Consider the following 21,924-nt stretch of genomic DNA (forward strand, 5'->3'; position numbering starts at 1 on the left):
CCCCTGCTAGTCCAGACCTGATCCTTTCTTCGAGCTGCAACAGGATGCTGTACCAAATCCTCCGGTTGTTTTGTGATTGGCGGAGACTAGAATACATTTACCAAACATTCCAAGATTTTAACACAAGCCTCCCTGTGCGAGATACTAGTGCACTAACTCATTACGCTACAAGTTAGAATCATAGAACCATAGAATATCAGGGTTGGAAGGGACCTCAGGAGATCATCTAGTCCAACCCCCTGCTCAAAGCAGGACCAATCCCCAACTAAATCATCCCAGCCAGGGCTTTGACAAGCCTGACCTTAAACACCCCTAAGGAAGGAGAGTCCACTCTTCAAGGAACCTGTAAGGAAGGAGTTGCCACTCTTAAAGGAACCCAAGAGAGAAGCACATTTTCATCCTATTCGTTTGGAATTGCCATAGTCTCTGTAAGAAGCTGGCCAGAAGGATGCAGGAAGAGTATTGCAATTGGACTAAGGAAGATAAGAGTATCGAAAAAAATACATTTTGCTTTCACTTGTTCCTTGGGACACAGACAAAATATTTGGGTTAGGTTAATGGGATAGTCAAGAAGTTTTTATATCAATCTGTCTGATGGGCATAGTGCGTGGACAGCTATCTACAGTCATTTCGATCGCAGTGATAGTGGGTGCATAGGTGTTGGCAGAACTAATACATTGAGTAGCTGAGTACAGGGCTGGGGTCACAGTGGGTAAATGGGTTTCATACAGTGTGCCCATTCCCATTATGGTCTTTTTCTAATTTTGCTTGCAAAGCTTTTCTTCTGCCTCTCTCACTAAAAAACTAATAATAATAATCAGGCTTCAGGTTGATCTGAATGTGAAGGAAATGTCTCCACCAAATGATGTTTGCCCACGGAAAGCATGTTTGAGAGAGTTCTTGGTAAATATTATCTCAGAGAAGAACTCATGCGTGTAGGGTGTGAGGGGAAGAGCTGTGCTCTTTTTTGCTCTGAGCAAGCTCTGACAATCAAAAGCTGATTGCCTGAATCCCATGAGGCTGTGATGGATTTAGGATAATAAAGTATCCAGACCTAGGGCCCTGCAGGCCTGGGATTCTGTAAGGTGTAAACTGACAGAGAGAAAGCTGAAGACACACATGAAGGAAGTTGTGTTCACATAGACCTCAAGAGTGGTAATGGCGAGCCTGTGCTTGAAGGCTCAGAATTGAAAGGCAGAGCTTCCTAGGAGGAGGAAGTGATCATCAGTCCAACAGAAAACACCTTCAGAAGAGCATTTTGATAGAACTGAGGACTGATGTGGCTGCAGAAATGGGCAAGGAAGATCTCCAGGGCCACCTCCTGTCTCCATGGAGCCCCTCTGCACTTAGCCTGGCTCTCCGGGCTTGGGAAGAGGGGTGCATCTGATGAAGGGGAACTGCCAGAGAATTGCCAGGAGGGCTGTGCATGGATCAAAGCCGTTTCATAGGAAAGGTTTACCCTCAGCTCGGAAGCCCACGGCAAGCACTTCCATCAGCACAGAAAGAGGCAGCCAAAGTTTAAGCTGAGATGGGCGTACAAATGGTGAAGAGTTGGGCAACTGGCTGGAGGTGATCCCTGCAGAAACCATGATAAGAATGAGGGAAGTTTGTCTCTTGGAGCAATTTACTGGGGTGTGCCCCAGGGACCCAGGAGAGCTTGGTGAACTGAGAAAAAAAAAGTCCACCCATCTGCTGAGCTGATAGGCCTGTGGCTACAGGCTCTTCGGTTGCTCAATGCCATGAAGGAGAAAAAAAATACAGGGGGTGAAAATGTGGGGTTGGCTGCTAAAGTGAGATGATGTAGTGGAAGACACACACGCGTGTGTGTGTACATGTGTATGTACCATTAATGTACGGTTCATGAAATAAATCACCACATTACACTACTTTTACTTTCGATACTCTTACTTTTCCCTGTGTGTTACTTTTTCCCTGTCCTCTGATCTTTACTCAAAAAACTGAGACACTCATTTTTTGTCATGATTTTCACCCATTTCTTCATTTTTGTAATAAACACTGATACGTTCCTGAGAAATCTGAAACAAAATAAAACCTGAAAACAAAAGGCCTTGCTAATAAGGCATAGGGGCACTGACCATAGCCCACCCTTAGGAGCCCGTCACCCTGTGAGAAGGCTATTGTAAAGTGACATTATGTAAGGAGGAGAGATACATTCTTGTAATGGTGGGATTACTCCATATGGTAATCCAAGGCTGTGGCACTGAGTTTGATGGAGATGGGGAAGTCATCCACTACTCTGATTGACATGTTTAGCCAGGTAGATTTTTCCCTGGGAAATAGTATCTTTGATTAAACCCTAATTTCATCTCAAAGTTTATGATGAACAAGCTCTTGCTTGGTTTGCATGTATGTTGTATGCGCAGTTACTTACAGACTCTTGGCAGAATGAGACAGTATTATCAGCTGTCATGTCTCTTGATCCGGAGTTAAGGTTGCATCAGGGGCTTAATATACTGTTACAGTGAGTTCTAATTATTCCATTTAGAAGTAGAGGTGTAATCAAAATCTGCACCCTTTGGGGGACCTATTTCTTTGTAGCTCCCACCTGCTGGGACTGCAACGCCCTTGTGGTCAGTAGTTGTCAGTAGTAATAAAACAGGAAAAGTGAGCCAAGGATGTGCATCAACCAGGAGGCGGAGACGAAGGTAGCAGACATCATCCTGCATGATTATCCTCTTCTAAATTAGGTGTGCTCAGATGTGTCATGGTGTGGGCCACAGATACCTCACCTGCCATTGCTGACTGCGCGGCCTGCCTCCCTTCCCATTCACAGTCAAAACTACATCAGTTGCTTACATGGAAAAATAACATCAGGAAAATGTTTAGCTGCTTTTAATGAAGTTTTGAAACTGGAAATGAGGAGAAAGAGCCATCACTGTGTCCTCCTTGAACTCTCCACAGGCCACCACACCAGCAAGGGTCCTATGGAACACAGCTTGAGAAACACTGGCCTAAATAACTGGGTACCTTGTGGTACCCTGCCTCAACTCCTTGATTTTAGCACAACACTGCTGCATGTCCCATTCATGCCCCTTCTCCTGCATGCCACCAGCAATCAGCCTGTAGGTATCAAAGTTCCTATGGCTGGCGTGGCCTCAGACTGCACAGCCTCCTCTCCCCATACACTCAGCAGATTCAACAGCTCCGGTGTGCTCCAGGTGGGAGAGTGGCTGCTGCGGAAAGCCAGCGTTGTGGTCAGCTGGGAAGATGCTGTGTTAACTGTGCATGCTGAGCAAACAGGAAGAGGAATTTCAAAAATTCCCCCGCCTTTAAATTGGGAAGGGGCGCACACCTGTGTACCTTCAAGGCAGCCAAGTTCAAACTGCTGACCAGAGTGATCAGGATGGGCATTGTGGGATACCTCCTGGAGGCCAATTAGAGCAACATAACCACGTGCAGTGTCTACACCGGTGCTGTGTCGCTCTAACTACATCGCAAAAAGCTCTATGCCACTCGTTGAGGTGGTTTTATTATGTCGGCATAGCAGGGGAGTTACATTGGCAGGAGGAGTGTTTTAGTGTGTACACCTCCACTGTCTTGTCAATGAAACTGTGTAGTGTAGACAAGGCCTCATTTGCCATGTCTTCATTGGAAAGTGGACGTGCACTAGCCTTTGTACCCCACACTGAGATTTCCCGAGCACATCAGACAAACTCACTGGTGAGGATAAAACATTAAAATAAGGTTATTAACTACAGAACAATAGATTTTAAATGATTATAAGTGGCAGGGATAAAGGTCACAGATTTACAAAATAAAAATAGAAACACACATTCTAAATCCTAAACTTCTAGTCTAAACAAGTGTTGAATCAAACAGCTTTTCTCATCCTGACAGATGACACAAGCAGGTTACAGTTCCTCAATACACAGACTGTGCTCCCTTTCCAGCCTGGGACCACTCTTCCCCAGTTCAGAGTCTTTGTTCTCCAGATGTTCCTCCAGGTGTTGAGATGGGGCAGCAGGGGGAAGCGGTCAAGTGATGATGTCACTGTCTCTCTGTTATACTTTCTTCCAGCTTGCTAGAAAGATCTTTCCTGTGACGTAGGTTAGTGTGCCCCATGACGTGTGTGCCTTTTCAGAGAAGTCTCTGGGATAGTGGATTGGGGGTTGATGAACCATTGATGCTGTCTGGCTATGGATGGCTACTCCTTTGTTGTAACCGAAAGGCTGGTTGTGGGTGTTCCCAACCCCACAACATATTTCAGTAACACATATAGCAGTACTTCATAACTTCACGTACAAGGATAGCACCTACAATCCAACAGGATATTAATGTTCAACAGATCAAGACTTTTAAAGTGATACCCCACAAAACATAAAATTATAAGACAGTGGTGAACATGGGATTGCCAGGGTGCTAATTTGAGGCACAGAGTGTAACAAGCTCCTTTTATGTAAGCCTGCTGGGCCCTGATTGACTGCACCGTGCAGCCTCTCTCCAATCGGCTGCTTGCTGCATAGCCTCCGTAGGCTGCTTTTAATCCCTTCCTTTCTGGCATGGGGTAGATGGCTACCCCATCACAAGGATTTTTAATTAAGAGAACCCATCACATAACATTTAAAATACTGCCAGTGTATTTATCACAAGAACAATTTTTTTCTAATATTTTACTGCATTTTCTTTGCACAGTGTGAATAAATCCAAACATTATCATGAGGTTAATGGGTGAGTTCATAATTTAATAAATAAGAATATACTAGCTCTTCTAGAGAGCACTTTTCAGCCATAGACCTCAAAGTGTTTTACGAAAGAGGTCAGTATCATTATCTCCATTTTATAGATGGGGAAACTGAGGGCCAGAGAGGTGAAGCAACTTGCCCAAGGTCACCTAGCCGGTTAGTGGCAGAGCTAGGAATAGACACCAGATCTACTGAGACCCAGTGCAGTGATCTAGCCACTAGGACACACTGCCTCCTCAGTCTGCTCTGCCTCATTATTGCCCCTCAGCATGAATAATAAAGCCAATAAAATGGTTCCCTTTCCACGGTTTGTTACCATATATAATAGTACTCCTGGATCACTTTAAAAATGTATGGCAATAACATCATGACATGTTATGGGAAACATATTAAAACACAGCGCGCTGGATTCTCAGCTGCTGGAAATCAACATATTTATTGATTTCATCCAGGCGCAGACATATGCGAATGGGGAGAGAAGGAAAGGACGGGAAGAAAGGCAGGTTTAGTGGAGTGCAGGTCTGGCATTCTTTGCATCATCTCAACTTTTTTTATTCAAATATATCTAGACCCAGGGTCCACATTCTTCAAATTCATATACTTTCTCTCTACAGCAATAAGTTGTTCTTCTTTGGCTGCTAACTCAGCCAGGTTCAAATACCACAGCTCTATTCTGGGCATAAGCTGATGCTTCCATGTTTGTAAAATCCTGTGCTTGGTGATCATTGCAGCCGTCAAGAACCAGTCTTTGTTAATAAACAGACCCACCCATTACCGCCATTCACATCAAATAACATAGCAAAAAGCCTTTGCCCTACTCAGTGGAGCTATACCAGTTTACACCAACTGAGGCTCTGGGACCAAATGCCCATACACACCACTATAGTGACAAAGCATCAAGGAAAGTTTACACACAAAATCCAATTCATGCTCACCTGAAGGCCAGCACAAGACTCCATGCACCACTTCAACCCTCCTGTATAAGTGATGTATATATGGTCCTATTTGTGCTGGTGAATTGTGTTTGCACTAGGGAGCTACTACCCCTGAATGGATCTTTGATGGCTCCCAGTGGAGCAGATTACTGTCATACCAATGAAAAAGGGCCACAGTAATTAACTTGCATACACTGCACTTTATTTGAGAAGGAATTACCCAAGCGGTAAAGGGTTACATTAAGCACATAACTCCTATGTTAGACATTAAAGAACTATACAGTAAGAGCTATACATTCCTCTTAGCGAGCCTCTCTTTCATAAACATACACAAACAGGCCCTGTGCTCGCCTCAGAGTTCCTGCTTGGCAAATAGAAGTGGTGGTTACCAATTCTATGGATGACTTCTTCCCTCCAGGTCTGGTCTCTTCAACCCTCTTGTCTGTCTTGGATTCCCTTGAGGCCAGGCCTCGGCTGCCTGGAAACCCCTCTGGTCACAGTCCTACTTGAGCCCACGGAGCAGAGTTTTGGCTACTCTGTCTAGCAGCGTTGCTTCTTTAAGCGTTAATTAAGGAATTGCCCCCAACAAGTAATTTAATTTGCTTGATTTTTATACTCTCTTTCCTCAAAGGGGTCACAAGTCTTAAAAGTGTGCCCAGTGGGCGTGATTACTAATTTTTACATGGTTAGTACTTTTGGAGGAGACTGCAGAGCGATGCCAACTGAACATTACCCCACATTCACTCCCTTATCAATCATTCACTTCAGCCCCCTGCATGATGTCCTTCAACAGGGTCAATATGCCCCCATCAGCCCATGCTCCATTCAGGACATTCTACACATGTTCTTTGCTTTCAGGTGGACTTATTTGCTGACCCAAAGATCAGTATTGATCCTACACGCAGCATGGAGCCAGTCAGTTTCACCTCTGGCATCTGCCTGATGCTAAGAGAAGGATTCTGTTCCCAGAATCCTCTTTCGCAGTTCAGTCATGTCAAGCCATGTTCTAGCACCCTTCGTTCAGTATGGCCACGCCAATTCGGCACCATCCCAACAAATTGCACTCTCAGTCTCTGTTAAGGATTTCAAGCTATCTGAAGCTACTGGTTAATAATGTAAAAGTCTGGCAAATTTTGGCCTAAATGGTTTGCAAAAAGTGTCACTCGTATTCACCAGAAATTCTGCATTAAAATTATTTTTTTTCTGCTAACACCAGTTGTGTCCTGTGCCCGTACTGAGTTTTGTGAAAGAGAAAAACCCAGTTTCCTAGCACCCCTTCCACTCCTGCTTCGTTCCAGAGAAGAAAGGAAATTTGGAGGTGAGGTCCAGTCAGGGTAGACAGTACAGTCATTGTCACCCCTGCTTTGAGTCCACCTGCCAGAGGAACACCAGGGCAGCAACACCAAAGCACAATGGGACTGAGTTTGTTTCCAGTAAGATTTCACTCCCACAAATATGTCATTGGGTTGATGAAGCTACAGCTGAGCTTGATGAAGACTGTTGGGCCATCAGCTGCATCCCACAGCAGAGGGGAACAGAGGAAAGCAACATGCACACCCATTTCGAATGGTCAGTGGGACCCTGTCAAGGCTGAATCACCACTCTGTCACTCCAAGTGCAAAAGGTGGGGGCCCACAAGGATTTTAAACATTAATACTGGCCTCTTCAGGCTTGTATTGCACTCCCAAGGTTACAGCTTCTCTCTGACCTTGGCTTGGTAAACGCTGCCACCACCCAAATGCAAAAACAAACAAACAAACAAAAAAAAAAAACCACAAAACGCACCACACACCCCTTGGACCCAGGAAGGAGCACTTGGGAATTCCTCCCTGTGGGGTACCCTCAAGCCCGGCCCCCCTTCGGGAAAGAGCGGAGAAAGAAAACAAAAGAAATTAACTACCAGCTAATCAAACAATGTGCACAAACCTCTTAGGACACCAAAAATCCAATCCTGTTCTTAAAAAAGGTAAATTTTATTAACAACAAAAAAGGAAAAAACATTACATCTGGAACTTTTTGCTAGAATTTAAAAGAACAATTCCAAAAACCAAGCATCCAAAATAGCTTTCTTGGGGTTTCAGCTTAAAGGTTACAAGCAAATAAAAGCATCTGGGATTAGCACAGAGGAGATCCACAAGCCAAAATAAAATATAAACCTGATTGTGTTTAACTAAACATTCCCTATCCAAATAATTTCTTCTAGGTATGGAAGGTTCATACCTGGTTCAAGCCTTATACAGCATTGCTGCTCTGTCCCTGCAGCCCAGAGACCAGACAAAGGGAAAGTTTCTTTCCCTATTTTAAAAAGTTCTATCTTCCCATTGGCTCTTTTGGTCAGGTGCTTACTTCTTTTCTTTTACCTGGGTGCTTGTTAACCCTTTACAGGTAAAGCAAGCAGAGAACAGACCAAGAGGGATTTTACAGCTAACTGGCTTGCTGGGTGTCCATCAAAGGGAGATACTTCCCCCACCCCTTCACATGTATCACAGACCCGGTAGCAACATATCTTGCTTCAGCTTCTTCTCACCCATGGCCATTCAGCCACCAGCTGAGCCCCATCTGTTCTGGCCAGGTGGAGGGGGCAGTGGGGAGACATGTCTGGTCACAGGAAGAGAAGAGCCAGTGGTAGCCTCCATATGTGGGATGTACAGAGAGGATGGGGGCGCATTCAGGGACAAATTGCCTTGCTGCATCAGCCACCTCTCCACACCTTTAACCTGTGTGGGTCAGACTTTCCAGTGCTCAACTGGAAGTTTTGGTTATGCCTGCTAACTCTTTCTAGTGTGGACAGGGCCTATCCGGCAGCATGTATGAGGCTAACAGAACAGTTGCGTATCGGTCCCAAAATGCAAACTGAGTTGTTGTAAGGGAATGTGTGACTTAAATATTCTGAAGAAGACGACAGTCCTCGCTATAAAGGACTGTGGTAATGATTGGTTGATTTACAATCTCCCCTAATTAAGGGGCAGCCAGTAGCCTGCCTAGAAAAGTAAGAGAACATCTTACACCTCCTTACTTTCCCACATGGGTGTCAAAATTGTGCCAGTAACAAGGCCTTCACTGAAAGCTGAATATGAGACCTCAGTTTAGTTTTGGTGAAAACCCCCCTGCATAGGTATACAACATAACATGATGCAACTACATGACAATACACCCGCAACTACATGACAATACACCCGCAACTACAAACTACCAATCAACATCTGACTGAATAGAGGAGCAACATTTCCCAGGGCCAGAGGTACTTTCCATGTTTTCATGTCTGATTATCTGAAACTTCCCTGAAGGCGAGTGCATGGATCAGGTAAACTGCCTGCCATTGTTACACCACATTCATTCAACCCAATTTAGAAGACTTAATTTTAAGAAGCATAAAGTACATTCATTATGTTCACATGAACAAATACAAAATTGTATTGTTTTTTTTTTTTAAAACAAAGTATTTTGGTAGGCCAGCTATTACTGGCAAAAAGCTTACATTTTTTATAAAAATATATATCTATGTATAATCCTACGTAGAGGTAGGATTTTTTTTTTTTTATCTCCACATTGGATAGTATTAAATATTCAACATTAAAATAAAAAAATAAAAATAAAAACATTAAAAATAAGAGACATTCAAATATTTATACTAAAAAAAAAAAATCCATTTTTGACCTGTATATTGATTCTGATTAACACAAATTTAAATTGTTTTGTTTAGAACATATAAATATTAATAAAATAAGGTTAATATTAAATAGCTGCGAGCTGACAAATCCTTGGTCTGTGTGTGTGTGTGTTTCTCTCCCCCTTCACTAGGGAAGCAGCGCTGAGTTCTTCTCATGGACATCAACCTCCTTGTATTCTTGGTTGTTGGCTTGCCTCTCCTTCTTGTTTTGGTACCTGGAAATATTAAGATCAGAGAGGTTGTTAAAACGTTGCCTCCAGAGAAAAAGCAATGAAACGCATAACTGTGCCTGAATGAAAAGGCCACTTAGCAGCTCTAACACTTATTCCACTTCTCCATAGAAGCTTTCATCCTACAAGGTGCTGAGCAAAAAAACTTCCCTGTTCAACAAAGTATGAAAACGTTTTCTTAAATCCCATGAAGTGCTAGACTTCTGCTGGCTGGCTAGAGCTTATGTTCAACAACTGAACCAAGAAAATCACCCGCTAACCATTTCAACCATAGACCTGAATTAAACCACAATAGATACAACAAGCCTCCTGCATAAGTATTGACCTTTTGGGGGTTTGTTTCCTTTTTCTACGTTTTGTTAGGAGAGTGATGCCTCCATTTGAGTGTTCTTACCCTTGGAATTTTGTTGAACTCCAGCAGATTGCTAGTAGTAATGAGAGGGTGGGCGTACGTGCACACAAAGAACCCACAGAATTTAACTGCAAACAGCACCCAGAGACTAGGTAAAACACCCACAACAGCCCTAGGTTAAATAATCTTGCTATTTGAAAGATCACATATTACACATTAGAAGTTGTGTATTTAATACTGAGAAATCACATTATCCTCACCTATGCTATTCCTTTGAGTTGTAAAGTGCAACAAATTATGTTGTCTTGAGTTATGTTGGAACATTTCAGAGAACCCTTCTAGGGACAGAGAAAGATTTGCGGTCACCTAACCATCCATAGTTTGGGGAGGCTGCCTAAACTAGCATCAGAATGTAGTCTTCAACCCGGGAGTGCTGTGAACCTCCCTGTCTCAGCCATTCTGCAGTATATATAAAAATACCAATTGGCCTGGAGATGGATAATGTTGACTGCTGAACAAACATCCCATGATACCAAATGTATTAGATAGCTTATTAAAGAACAGTTGGTTTAATGGTTATGGTTGGACCAACCTGGTAACTAGATTAAGGTGATTATTTGACATTAACCCCCTTTTATCCTTTTTGCTTAGTTATTTTTTGCTTACTTATTGCTTGGTTCTTTTTGCTTAAGCATTTAGATTTTCTATATAAGTGGAAACCTGTCTGGTTTGGCTGTTTCGTCACCAGGAGTCAGAACCTGAGTAGTCTGGAGTAGATAACTGAGTCAAGTATCAGAGGGGTAGCCATGTTAGTCTGGATCTGTAAAGGCGGCAAAGAGTCCTGTGGCACCTTATAGACTAACAGCTTATGCTCCAATCAGTCTGTTAGTCTATAAGGTGCCACAGGACTCTGAGCCAAGTCTGACTCATCTAGTGGTGGTTCCATAGAACTGCCCCATATCCTTACAGAGAAGGGTGAACCCACACTTCCTGCTGTCTGGATTGTGGGCATGGCCCCAGATGGTTTTCATTCTAGTTTCTCTCTATATTCAGTGGATAGAGCTGTGCCCTAGCAATGTGAGTCTATTGTTTGAACTAGTGCTATTCAGGATGCCAACAATGTATCATACATTTTAGCAAATACACAAAGTTTCATTTATGATCATGTAGCCAAAGCAAACATAATTAATCCACCCTTTTCAAAAGTAGTTAAGTCAATAAGCGCAGTGTAATAAGCATGCACGGTATCCGAAAAAACTTAATGTAATCAAGAAGAAAAAAAAAAAAAATCTCAGTGTGACTTCTTTGTGAACTCCTCATCTGACATCTTCGTTAAAACCAAAGCTTTTCTCCCTTGCTGGAGAAGCTGAGTCATATTTTAAGAGCACACAGTAAAATAGGAGAGTGCCTTACCATTTGTATAAGTAGTATGTTGTAACCAAGATTGTAATGAGGAAAAATAGGATCAAAATAACGGTCAGTGCCAAATATTCTTTGCTCAGGTGCTGTTTGAGAAGTTCCGAATGCACACATCGGACCCCAGAGAAGCCTACATCACACCTGACAAAACAAAGGAAGTCACTGTTATAGAAAAATACACCGTGTTGGTTTGAAACCCAATGTCAATATGGAAGACTATGGATGGGGAAGCTCCAGAAAATTTCCTGCAGAGAACAATCATGCAACGGCACATGCAAGACCAGATGATAACAGCTCCTTTCCATGTCTAATTTCTAGGATTGAATTGGTTTCTCAATAAAACCCATTGCTCTAGCATCTCTGGGAAGAGGGTAATGCCTTCATAAGATATCCAGGATCTTGGCCCTGCAGGGCCATGTGGAGGCAAAGCTCATAAAGAAACAATGGGCTGTTTGGCCCAAACCAGGCTTGGGAAGTCAGATGCTGTATGTAGAAGTTGTTGGGCACATTTTCCTCTCTTCCACTGGTGTAAATCCAGAGAGTTACTCCTCATTTACACCAGCGTAAGTGACTTACGCATTGCTGCAATGATTGACCAATGACTAGTTTAAGATCTGTACTAATGGGCCATCCTATGTGACTTGCCATTATTTTGGTTTTTCCCTCTCCAGGTTCAGGCCCCGATTCAGCAAGATATTTAAGCATGTGCCTAAGTTTATGCACACACATAGTCCAATTGACTGCAGTCAGTTCAAACCACTGAATTCAAGTCCCATTGAAATCAAGGGGATTACTCATATGCTTAAAGTTTGACAAATGCTTAAATACCTCACTGCATCAGTGCCCTAAATTGCTTTTGATTTTCATGTGACAGAGTCTGAAAGCAGGTGACAGGTGAGATCAAAGCCAGTTCATGCAATTGCGTGCAATTCACATATGCACTCAAACTCAGGAAGAAATGGCAAAATGGTATTCTACAAATTTCCTCTTACCTACAGTAATGTTCGTCTAGGTCCACAAGGTACATGCACTGCCCATGGAAGCAGTAGTCTTGCATTTCAGCCTTGCATCTGGTTATCCCAACTTGAGCCACCCGCGGGTTATTCTCCGTCTGAACTGGAAGTAGATTTGGTTAATGTTTTGTTAGTCTTTTTTGCAACAATTTTGCCTACATTTCTTAACACTGCTCAGAGTTTATCTGTATCATTTGCATTTATTCTTATGAAACCTAGGCTTTGAAAATTTCAGCCCTAGCCAATTCCCATTAAAATAAATAGGGTTTAGGCAGCCAAACCCTTGAGATGGGCTTTGAAAATCCCACCCCAATTGTTTTTTCTATTGGGAATTCTGGATACAAGAGTAGCTATTTCAGTTGATACTGTACCACAGTGAATTGTTTTCTGAGGCATAATTATTTAACACTCTCGGTTTAATAAAAGGCAATAGAGACTCAGGGTTGGATCCTGCCAGATGCTTAGTACCTTTTGGAACTCTTCTCAGCCCCAGCACCTTGCAGGCCCTAAAATATTAACTCACTTTGTTTTTAAAAGCGCTCAGCTCCCACTGAGAAAAATGGGGATTGCCAGATGCTGAAGACTTTTGCTGAACAGGCCAAGTCCTTAAAGAGGCAGTGTTAAAATGTCGTACTTACTCAGTGCTGTTGTACAGTTTTCCATTTCATTTGGTTCACATAACGGGATCACTGTTGTACCAAAGACAGCTTGCAATAGATAAAAGCCTATGGGACAGACAAATAACAAAAATTCCTATTAATGGCACCAAGAAATAAAAGTGGTGTTAGAGGAATCTCTTCTAGTTATAGTATTTGGAGTACTACTCAGTTTGAGAGATTTTCTTTATTTCTGGAGTTTAATCGTAATCTCAACATAAACCTACTAATATAGCCAGAGAACAAATACAGGTATGGTCCTTAGGATCAACCAATCCAAACACAAATATTAAAATGCAATAATCAATAATAAAACCACCATGTTGGAGGTCTATGGCCCCAATTCAGCAAAGTACATAGTGATAGGAATAGGATTAATTTAAACCTGTGTTTAACTGCTAGGTTCAGTAGGGATGAATTTAAATATGTGCTTAAATGCTTTGTTGAATTGGGATTCTATGAATGAGAAGGGGAACAGGATTTGACCCATGTTCTGACTGCAGCCTCAGTGGTATTCCTGACTATGTAAAAATACGTAAGCACATGCTGAAATCCCATGGACTTCAATGGAACTTAAGCATGTGCTCAGACATTTTGCCGATTTGGGGCTACGGATCTCACACTGATCTAACTAAGTACCAAATGCCACACTGGGATGTACATACTCCATTGATGCAATAGGAACTTCTCACACAAAATTTGCACTCAAAATACAAGAAAGTTCACGTCTTCACTGCCATTTACCTTTTAAAGTTTTGGCTGATCTCCTAAATAAATTTGTTTTTAAATGCTAGGCTCCCATTCCTGGGGCTTGCCCAATTGAAGTTAATGGGGAGACTAATATTGTTAGAACTCATAAATCAAGCAAGACCAAAACAGGTCAAGTACTGAGGAGGAGTTTTAAAAGGCAACCCCCCAGATGCTGCGGGAGGCATTGGTGACTCAGCAGATGGCACTCTTTCTGCTGACTCAGCATTGAACCAACACCCTGCTCCGGGGTTTAGGGGACACCATCTGATGCCTGTGTGAAAGCTGGTCACCAAGGGTTTGATTTTGTACCACACACATGGTTATCAGGCCTGAGATCACAAGCTAGATATTTGCTCATTCAAATGGCTAGTTAAATACTTAACTGGCCATCTATGCACGTAAATATCCCATTTGTGCATGCAATCACATGTAGGTGGGGATCATCAGTGTTGCCTAATGACAGGTTTCAGAGTAACAGCCGTGTTAGTCTGTATTCGCAAAAAGAAAAGGAGTACTTGTGGCACCTTAGAGACTAACCAATTTATTTGAGCATAAGCTTTCGTGAGCTACAGCTCACTTCATCGGATGCATCACGAAAACTTATGCTCACGAAAGCTTATGCTCAAATAAATTGGTTAGTCTCTAAGGTGCCACAAGTACTCCTTTTCAGTATTGCCTAAGGAAGTCAGGCACTCAGTCACCATTGAACATCAATGGGTGTTAGGTGCCTAACTCCCTTCAGTGCCTTGGAAAATTCCAGCTGTATTTGCAGGTGTATTGGTTTGTGAACCATTGAGAAATAGGAACAAGATCCCAGGAAAAGTGTGACTAGTCTCTGGCTCTGTAGTTTAAACTGGGTACATTTCCCTTCAGTTCACCTCCAGAAATCCACACAGTGCCATATTGCTGACACAGAATGGCTGTTGCATTTGCCTAGCAGAGGTGGCCACATGATAGCAATGAGGGGAAATCCTAGAGATACAGTTTGTAAAGCACTCTGGCGTCCTTCAAGTTAGAAGGTGCTGCCCCAGTATAGATTTCAGGTATTCCATCAATGGAATGTGCATCCCCACACAGGTTTCGATACTAATCTTTACAAATATTCGGAAGTCCCATGATGAATAATCAATCTTTGCCCAAACTGGTCACGAAATCCGCTTTGCTAACACCTTTGCTGTGGTCACAAGCTAACCCGCTCATGAACTGTTTAATTGTCAGCCCCATTCCATTGCAGTCTGTAATTTCTGTCTTTGCCTTTGGGCTGCGAGCATCTTTCAACTTGTCAGGTCATGAGTGCCTAATGAAGGGAGTGTGCCTTCATAATTTCGCGATCATCCTTTTTATTAAACTTCCAGTTATTAGAAAGTTTCCTTATGTTTCAGCCACGTCAGTTCCAAAATGATTACGGACTTCCTGCTGCCACTCCATTTTATACTATTGCTAATAGGCTTCCCTTTTCTCCTTCATTTCAGTTAACAAGGCACTTCCAAGTGCTATGTATTTCACATGAACCATGGAGTCACGTCAATTCTGTCCCTCTTAAAATATATATTTGTCACTTTCTATTCTGAAACCCAACATTTTAATGAAACAATGAGACGATTACTCAGTTTACATCTTTATCTAGTATAGCTAGTGTAACGGGAAAAGTGGGCATAGATTCCTATTTTGCCGGGGGAAGCCATTGGAACAGTGTTATGTCACAGGAAAACAAACAGTTGTTTGTTTTTGTTTTTTTTTTAAAAAAAACAACATTAAAAATATTCCAAATCAATGAAAATTAAATCCTGCCAGCATTACTCAGCCAAAACTCCTATTGCATGAGATGGGAGTGGGGAAGGGCTCCAGGTGGGCTTCCTTTACGAGGTGGGTTTTTCCAAAGGCACTGAGTGTTGGCCATTGACTTCAAAGGGACCATTTGACTGAGTGTAGCAGTGTTACCCCAACACATAGTGCTTTTGGGAAAAAAACAAAAAACCCCAAAACCTGACCTTTCAAATGAATTCACATTTAGAAACAAAGAGCCAGATCATCAGCTGGCGTCAATCGATGTTGCTGCATTTGTTACAGTAGAGCTATGTTTATTTACACCAGCTGAGGACCTGGGCCAAAACACAGACCAAATCCTGAGCTCCTTCCCCAAGTAAATATCTCCCTGGATGGGAGGTTTACCTGTTCAAGATCCTTGACTCACAATGCTTGCCCCTGGTAGTTGGGTACTGATGCCGAGATTTTTAAGAGTGCTCAACGTTGGCCGAACTCTGCTCCCATTGAAATCAATGGTAGGGAGTGGGGTTTTCAAAAGCACCCCACTCACACTACTGTACCACAGGGGTAATGTTGAATGTATAAGTGTCAACTAACCCAACTCATCTCACACCCACAAAAATTCTGTGAATTTAAGAGACCAGCTTCACCTGCTCTCCAGAGAATAGCACAAGCCAAATTCTGCCTTATAGGTTCACACAGACAATTCCCACTGAAGCCAAAGGGGGCCGTGCATATGTACCAGAAAACAGAATTTAACCCAAGAGGCTCTAGATCCTTTGTAGACATTAGGCTCTGTTGGGTGAAAAAGAAAAAGAATAGGTATGATCTCATTTACACGACTGTAAATCCAGAATGACTCTACTAAAATTAAGAGATTTCTGATGGATTTACACCAGTGTAAATGAGATCAGAACCTGGCCTTACTAAAAACCCTAACTAAAGAGTTGGAAATCCCTGTATGTGCAAAAGCTGCAACTTTCTTTATTCCTGAATGGTATACCAGGTGTCTCCTACCAACACTTCCCTTCAATGGGGCCCAGTACTGTCCATCCTGAGACAGTGAACACATGCATATTTAAGCAACAGAAAGAGACAAAATAAGCCAGCAATGTCAGAGCCCAGACTAAAACATGTCACTTGCTGCCTATGCAGAATAGCTGATGGGCTCCTTTGTTAGGCGATTGCAGATAGGTGGGGGAGAGAAGTTCATTACAAAAGCACAACATGGCAAGTACATTTTCAGATACACCTTTGTATCTTCTGGCATTAGGACAAAATTCTCCTCTCCAATCTGCACAGGGGATCTTTGTTGCACATTCTGGCCTTTTTCCATACACGCAATTCCCAGTGACGTCAATGGGAGTGCAAAGGCGATCCGGGTGGTGGATAAGGGATCTGCATTGTAGATCGAAGCGGAGAGCCTTTCCCATAATGACTACCTGCAGGTGGCTGTTAATTTCACAACACGCATGTGTCTATTGCTGCTATGGTGAGTGTCGAATGAGGATTCTGGGAAAGGTGGGGTCCTGTTTGTATTAATACCACTACCTTGATCAGTAAGCAAATACTGTTATCTTGTACTGCAGAGTGTAGCAAGATGGAGGGTATTTATTACTGATTCACTGGAATGTTACTTTTACATTTATTGCTGCATGGCTGGAATGTAAATGGAATGCTTTTTCCTGCTTTACGAAAGGTTAGCATTGTCATACTTGCAGGCTGCCTTACTGGAATCTTAATGCTGTTGACCAAGTGTGGGGTGAAGAGAATCAGACCAAGGGTGGTATACCAGGGATTTTCCATAACAGATGTGCAATATGCAACAGCGAAAGCTCATGCTCAAATAAATTGGTTAGTCTCTAAGGTGCCACAAGTACTCCTTTTCTTTTTGCAGCTACCAAGAGTGGTCAGTAGGGTCTTAGGTAAAAGTAATTCTAATATGTTCCAATTACAATGGACCTGATTCTCAGTTATCTATGTCACATCCTTCCAGCAAATTTAAACCCATTTTAAGGCAATATAGGCCAATCTTTTTATTTTTGAAATAGTTTCTTAGATGTCATTTTGTCCCTTCTCAGGTTTTACTTGTCATCAGTAATATATGAATTTAACATGGAGGAACATTCCTGACCATGGTTAGCAAGGTCACACGCCCCACATTTCAATACAGTACAAGAGAGAGAAAGCTATGCACACATAAATAACTGTGTGCAAGTGACTTAGCTGTGCAAGTTCCAAATGTACATTGTAAATCAGGTAGTTGTGTGGGCCCATCTAGTATTTGGGTGCATAAGTTAGGCTGGCACAAATGAGTGTGTTTTACCACTAAGTTCTGGGCCATGCTGTGTAGCAGTTTGTTCATGGAAGGCATAATTCAACTAATCGCTTCATTTCATTTGGGACTTGATCTTACACCCATTGAAGTCAATGGCAAAACTGCCTTTGATGTCAAAAGGGGGCAGGATTGGGCCCATTAAAAGTAACGGTGTATTTTATAATGTCCACACTTAGGATGTGCTGTCTGAATTCCTCCCTGTGCACCTCTGGGAAAGCGTCTTTGGAAAAAGTTTCCACTGTCATCAGTGGAATGTGTTAATATATATGTTAATTAGCACATTTGCATATCATTACATTTGGATGTAGGTTAGTGGTGGAGATGAGCTAATCTTTTAATTCAGTGCAATTTGGTGCATCTTTAAGTGGGGATTACGGACAATCAAATTGAGGGCATTATTACCGTGACGCTGGCAGATCAAGTGCCAGCTCATCCCAATGCCACTCAGCCTCACTGATCGCTTACAAACGCATAGTTGTCTGGCTCGTCTCCGAGTTAGTATTGTTAAAATAGATATTAGAGTTATAAGAATGTGCTTAAACTTTATGGAATGCTTGTAGGATGCTGCATGTTATATCTGTATCCCATGTTATAAGGGAATGTTTAAGTGTTTGTTCTGTAACTATAAACACGTTTGCCAAGACTGTAAAACCACAGAGAAGCATTACCAAATGTGAAATAACCACAAGAGGGGTTATCTCCTTCCCAACAAAAAAAGGGCCTATAGACACTATGGACTGTGGAACATCAGTAGACAAAAGACTTTGTTGATTGCTTCCCCACATCTCTGAAGCGGGTAGTGCACAAGCCCCCATCCCATCACAACTTGAATGCCAGAGAAGGGGGGGAAAAATCCCTGTTAAGAAGGAATTAGTATCCCAATGCTGCTTGAAGTCTGAGAGGTGACGAGTTCTAAGCATAAGCAAGGGGTCCCTAGCTGTTTAGCTTGGGTTAGCCCTAAAGGACATATAAAGCTTCCATGTTATAGCAGCTACTATCATCATCATCTCTCAGCCAGCGTCACGGTGATAATGCCCTCAATTTGATTGTTTAGCTGCTTTAACCTTATAAATAACATTTCTTTTTCCTAGTTAATACATCTTTTACAGGACTGGCTAAAAGTGTTGTAGGCAAAAATAAGCCTTTCTCGCAGGGCTGCCCAATCCATGCTAATGATTCCTTTCCAGGTTTACCTTCCTGAACACAAGTTCACCTTTACATTAGTGCTCTAAATCAGCTGAGAAATTGTTCAAGAGGTTTAAAGATTCTGGACCACAACTCCTTAGATCACAAAGGGCCAGACTATCAGACCCATACGCTCATCCAGGTAGTAGCGCCTTACTTCTACAAGCAGCATCAAGGACTGACTGGGACAACCTCTGGGGGGAAGGAGCTCTTCAGTATGAATAAGAGGATCGCACTGTGGCCCACAGTAATTTCTCTAAATGGTTTTATAAGATTCGGTCATGAAATAGACTAGGGTTTAAGGGTGGCGGCCAGAAAGACACATCCCCTCCAAAACTAGGAATGTGGAGTAGATTTTAGGAGGCTCATTCTTCTTCCATAGGCCAGAGTGAAGGAATCTGGCTCTTACTGAGGAGCACCTTACTTCCACTGAAGCCAATGGGTCCATTTGTAGATTAGCGCCCTATTCAGCTCGGTTTAACGTGGCATATCACAGTCTGGCCCTCTGTGAGTAAGGGTGGTCAAATCTAGCCTTTTTACTAGGGGCTTTTACGCATGCCAAAAGAGACATCGGTTCACAGACATTTGCACAACACGTTTCAATGTCATCCTTGTGCTGGAAACAGTCGATGCCCAGATCACAAAGGCCCATGGCTTATTTGTAACGTGTTGGCAAATAAGATGGTGGTATAATAGCTGGAATGTAAAGTGGCATGGAAGTAAATGTGGAAAACAGAAACTGATGAGCTCATGCTGAAATAGGCTTGGCAGATGATGAAACAGCCGCTCTGTAATTAAGCATCTTTGCGAAGGCTCAAAAGCACCAGGTGTATGGTAACAATGTAATTCTGTTATTTAATGTCTCAATTAACAACCCATTGTAGACATTAAAATAGACTTTGGAATTACAGAGCAATGAATGGCGTTTTCAAACACTTTGGGCCCAACTCTGCCCTCAGATACCTGGGCACAACTCCCACTGGGCCTGATTCTGATCTTCCTTGCACCAAAGCTAAGTCATGCTCTTAGTTGGTCAGTTTGCAGCAATAAGCATAGGTCACCACTACCACTGCCCAGCAAAGGTGCAGTACAAGCATTTGTTATTGCTCCATCAACGTGGGTCCCAGCTCTACAGATGCACAGGTTAGGCACCCATGGCTTTGCCAAACTTTCAGACATACACTGAATTTATTACTGAACTGCACTGAAAAGGTGAAGAACCTAGACATCAGGGGAAACTGGTCACCATTTTATGAGAAGAAGGCAGGCCCTTACCCTTCAGTCTGTCCTGGGAAAACCTCCCATTGAGGTCACTGAGAGTTAAAGACTGCAGGACCTTCTCTGAATGGGATGATGATTCCCACATATAGAGGGTGGGATCCCACAGTCCTTACAGATGCAAAGCTCTCATTGAGGTCAATGGGAGTTTTGTCTTCATGAGACTGCAAGGATGGTCCTGAGATTTTAAAAGCCCAGCTTGCTGCTCAGATCCCAAGAAACAGACAGATGAGGTGGGTGGAGAAACATCTTTTAGTGGACCAACTTCTGCTGATGAGAGAGAGAAGCTTTGGAGTCCAAGTTGGTCCAATCAAAGATATTTCCCCAGGAACCCCCTCTCTCTAATATCCTGGGACCAACAGGGCTACAGCTACCCTGCATACAAGAAATAACAGAACACAAAAATTTTTTTTTCCCCTTAAGGGATTAATATTTATATTTTCTAAAACCATGAGGCAGCTGAAAGCAAGGGAGACCTTGTGGACACCTACAAGGGCCAGATGTGATACCTTCACCTGCCACCTTACTACCCAAGCAAAGCCACTGCTTTCCTTGGGGCCAGTCTCAGCTACTGATCAGTGCGGAGGACACCTGGCCCTAAACCTGCTAGAAAGCCTTGCCAGAAACCAATGAGGCCGGCGAGCCCGAGCCCGAGCCCGAGCCCGCCCTTCAGCGACAACAGCCCGCTGCGATTTCACCAGAGGGCTCCATTCAAAGCAGCCCCGCAGGCTCAGGCCGCCCGAGTCGACAGGACCTTCCCTGCTGCCTGCCATGGCGATGCAGAGGAAACCTGCTGGAAGGACGTGCAGAGACTTGCCGCCTCCCTTCCGGCCTCCCGTGCGCCACGGCTGGAGGGAGCCCAGCTCCGGTTGCCCGCTCCCACGAGGGGCAGCGGGGCACGCACGGCAGGCGGGCAGGGCATGGGCAGCGGGCCACGCCAGAGCCTGCCCTCCCCCCCCCCCCGGCTGCCCCGGGCCCCCGGCCCCCGCCGCGGAGCGCTCAGGAGAGCCCCCCAGGGCGCCGCTTACCGAGGCAAAGCAGCGCGCTCCGCATCCTCGGGCAGCCACCGGCGTCCATCCCGCACCGCTCCGGATCCCGAGGGAGACGCGGCGCTGGCGCTTCAGGGCAGCGGGCGGCTCCGGCGTCGGCCACAGGCTGGTTGCAGCCCCGGCCGCCGCCGCCTCGCCCTTTATACCCTGCCCGGGAGGAGGCGGAAGCCGCGGCGTGGGTTCCCATGTGACGAAATCCCGGGGCCGGCCGCGGAGGCTGGGGCCGGCCGCCCTGTCCCGCCGCCCCGGGGAGGATTGCTTCAGCGAGCCGGCTGTGCAGCCGCCGGCCGGCCGGCCGGCCGGGGAATCCCTCCTCCGCCCCCGGCTTCCCTCGCACGCCGCCGGGCCGGGTCACCGGGCCACCGGGCGGGCCCCTCTGCTCCTCCCAGCCCAGGCGGCGCAGCGCCCCCGGGCCCCAGGACCCCCCGCGCGGCGGGAGGGAGAGACCCTGGCCCCGGCCTAGCGCCAGGCGCGCCTGGCCGGGGCCAGAGGACCAGCCCCTGCTGCTGGGGTAGGCGAGAACCAGGCACCTGCGGCAGGGCAGGAAGGAAAGGAAAGCTTCCAAGGGCTGGAAATCAG

The 21,924-nt window shown here is 44.2% G+C and overlaps 1 protein-coding gene across 1 annotated transcript; it reads right to left on the reverse strand.

Annotated features, from left to right (window-relative positions):
* Positions 1-7,809: 7,809 nt before the first annotated feature.
* On the reverse strand, positions 7,810-21,373 carry EREG (epiregulin). The gene is made up of 5 exons (XM_077814338.1): positions 21,325-21,373; positions 12,961-13,047; positions 12,302-12,425; positions 11,304-11,450; positions 7,810-9,523 (listed from the first exon to the last, which is right to left on the reverse strand). The coding sequence occupies exons 1-5, from the start codon at positions 21,371-21,373 to the stop codon at positions 9,436-9,438; spliced, it is 495 nt and encodes a 164-aa protein (XP_077670464.1). The 3' UTR covers positions 7,810-9,435.
* Positions 21,374-21,924: the final 551 nt, after the last annotated feature.

Source organism: Eretmochelys imbricata, chromosome 4 (assembly GCF_965152235.1).
Source record: "Eretmochelys imbricata isolate rEreImb1 chromosome 4, rEreImb1.hap1, whole genome shotgun sequence".
Classification (NCBI taxonomy): Eukaryota; Metazoa; Chordata; order Testudines; family Cheloniidae; genus Eretmochelys; species Eretmochelys imbricata.

What these genes read in the sequence shown, in the direction of transcription:
- EREG (XM_077814338.1), bottom strand. Translation starts at nt 21,373, where the DNA reads ATGGACGCCGGTGGCTGCCCGAGGATGCGGAGCGCGCTGCTTTGCCTC. An exon ending in AAACTGTACAACAGCACTGA is followed by an intron (nt 12,426 to 12,960) that starts GTAAGTACGACA and finishes ATCTACTTCCAG; the next exon opens with TTCAGACGGAGAATAACCCG. An exon ending in ACATACTACTTATACAAATG is followed by an intron (nt 9,524 to 11,303) that starts GTAAGGCACTCT and finishes TAATATTTCCAG; the next exon opens with GTACCAAAACAAGAAGGAGA.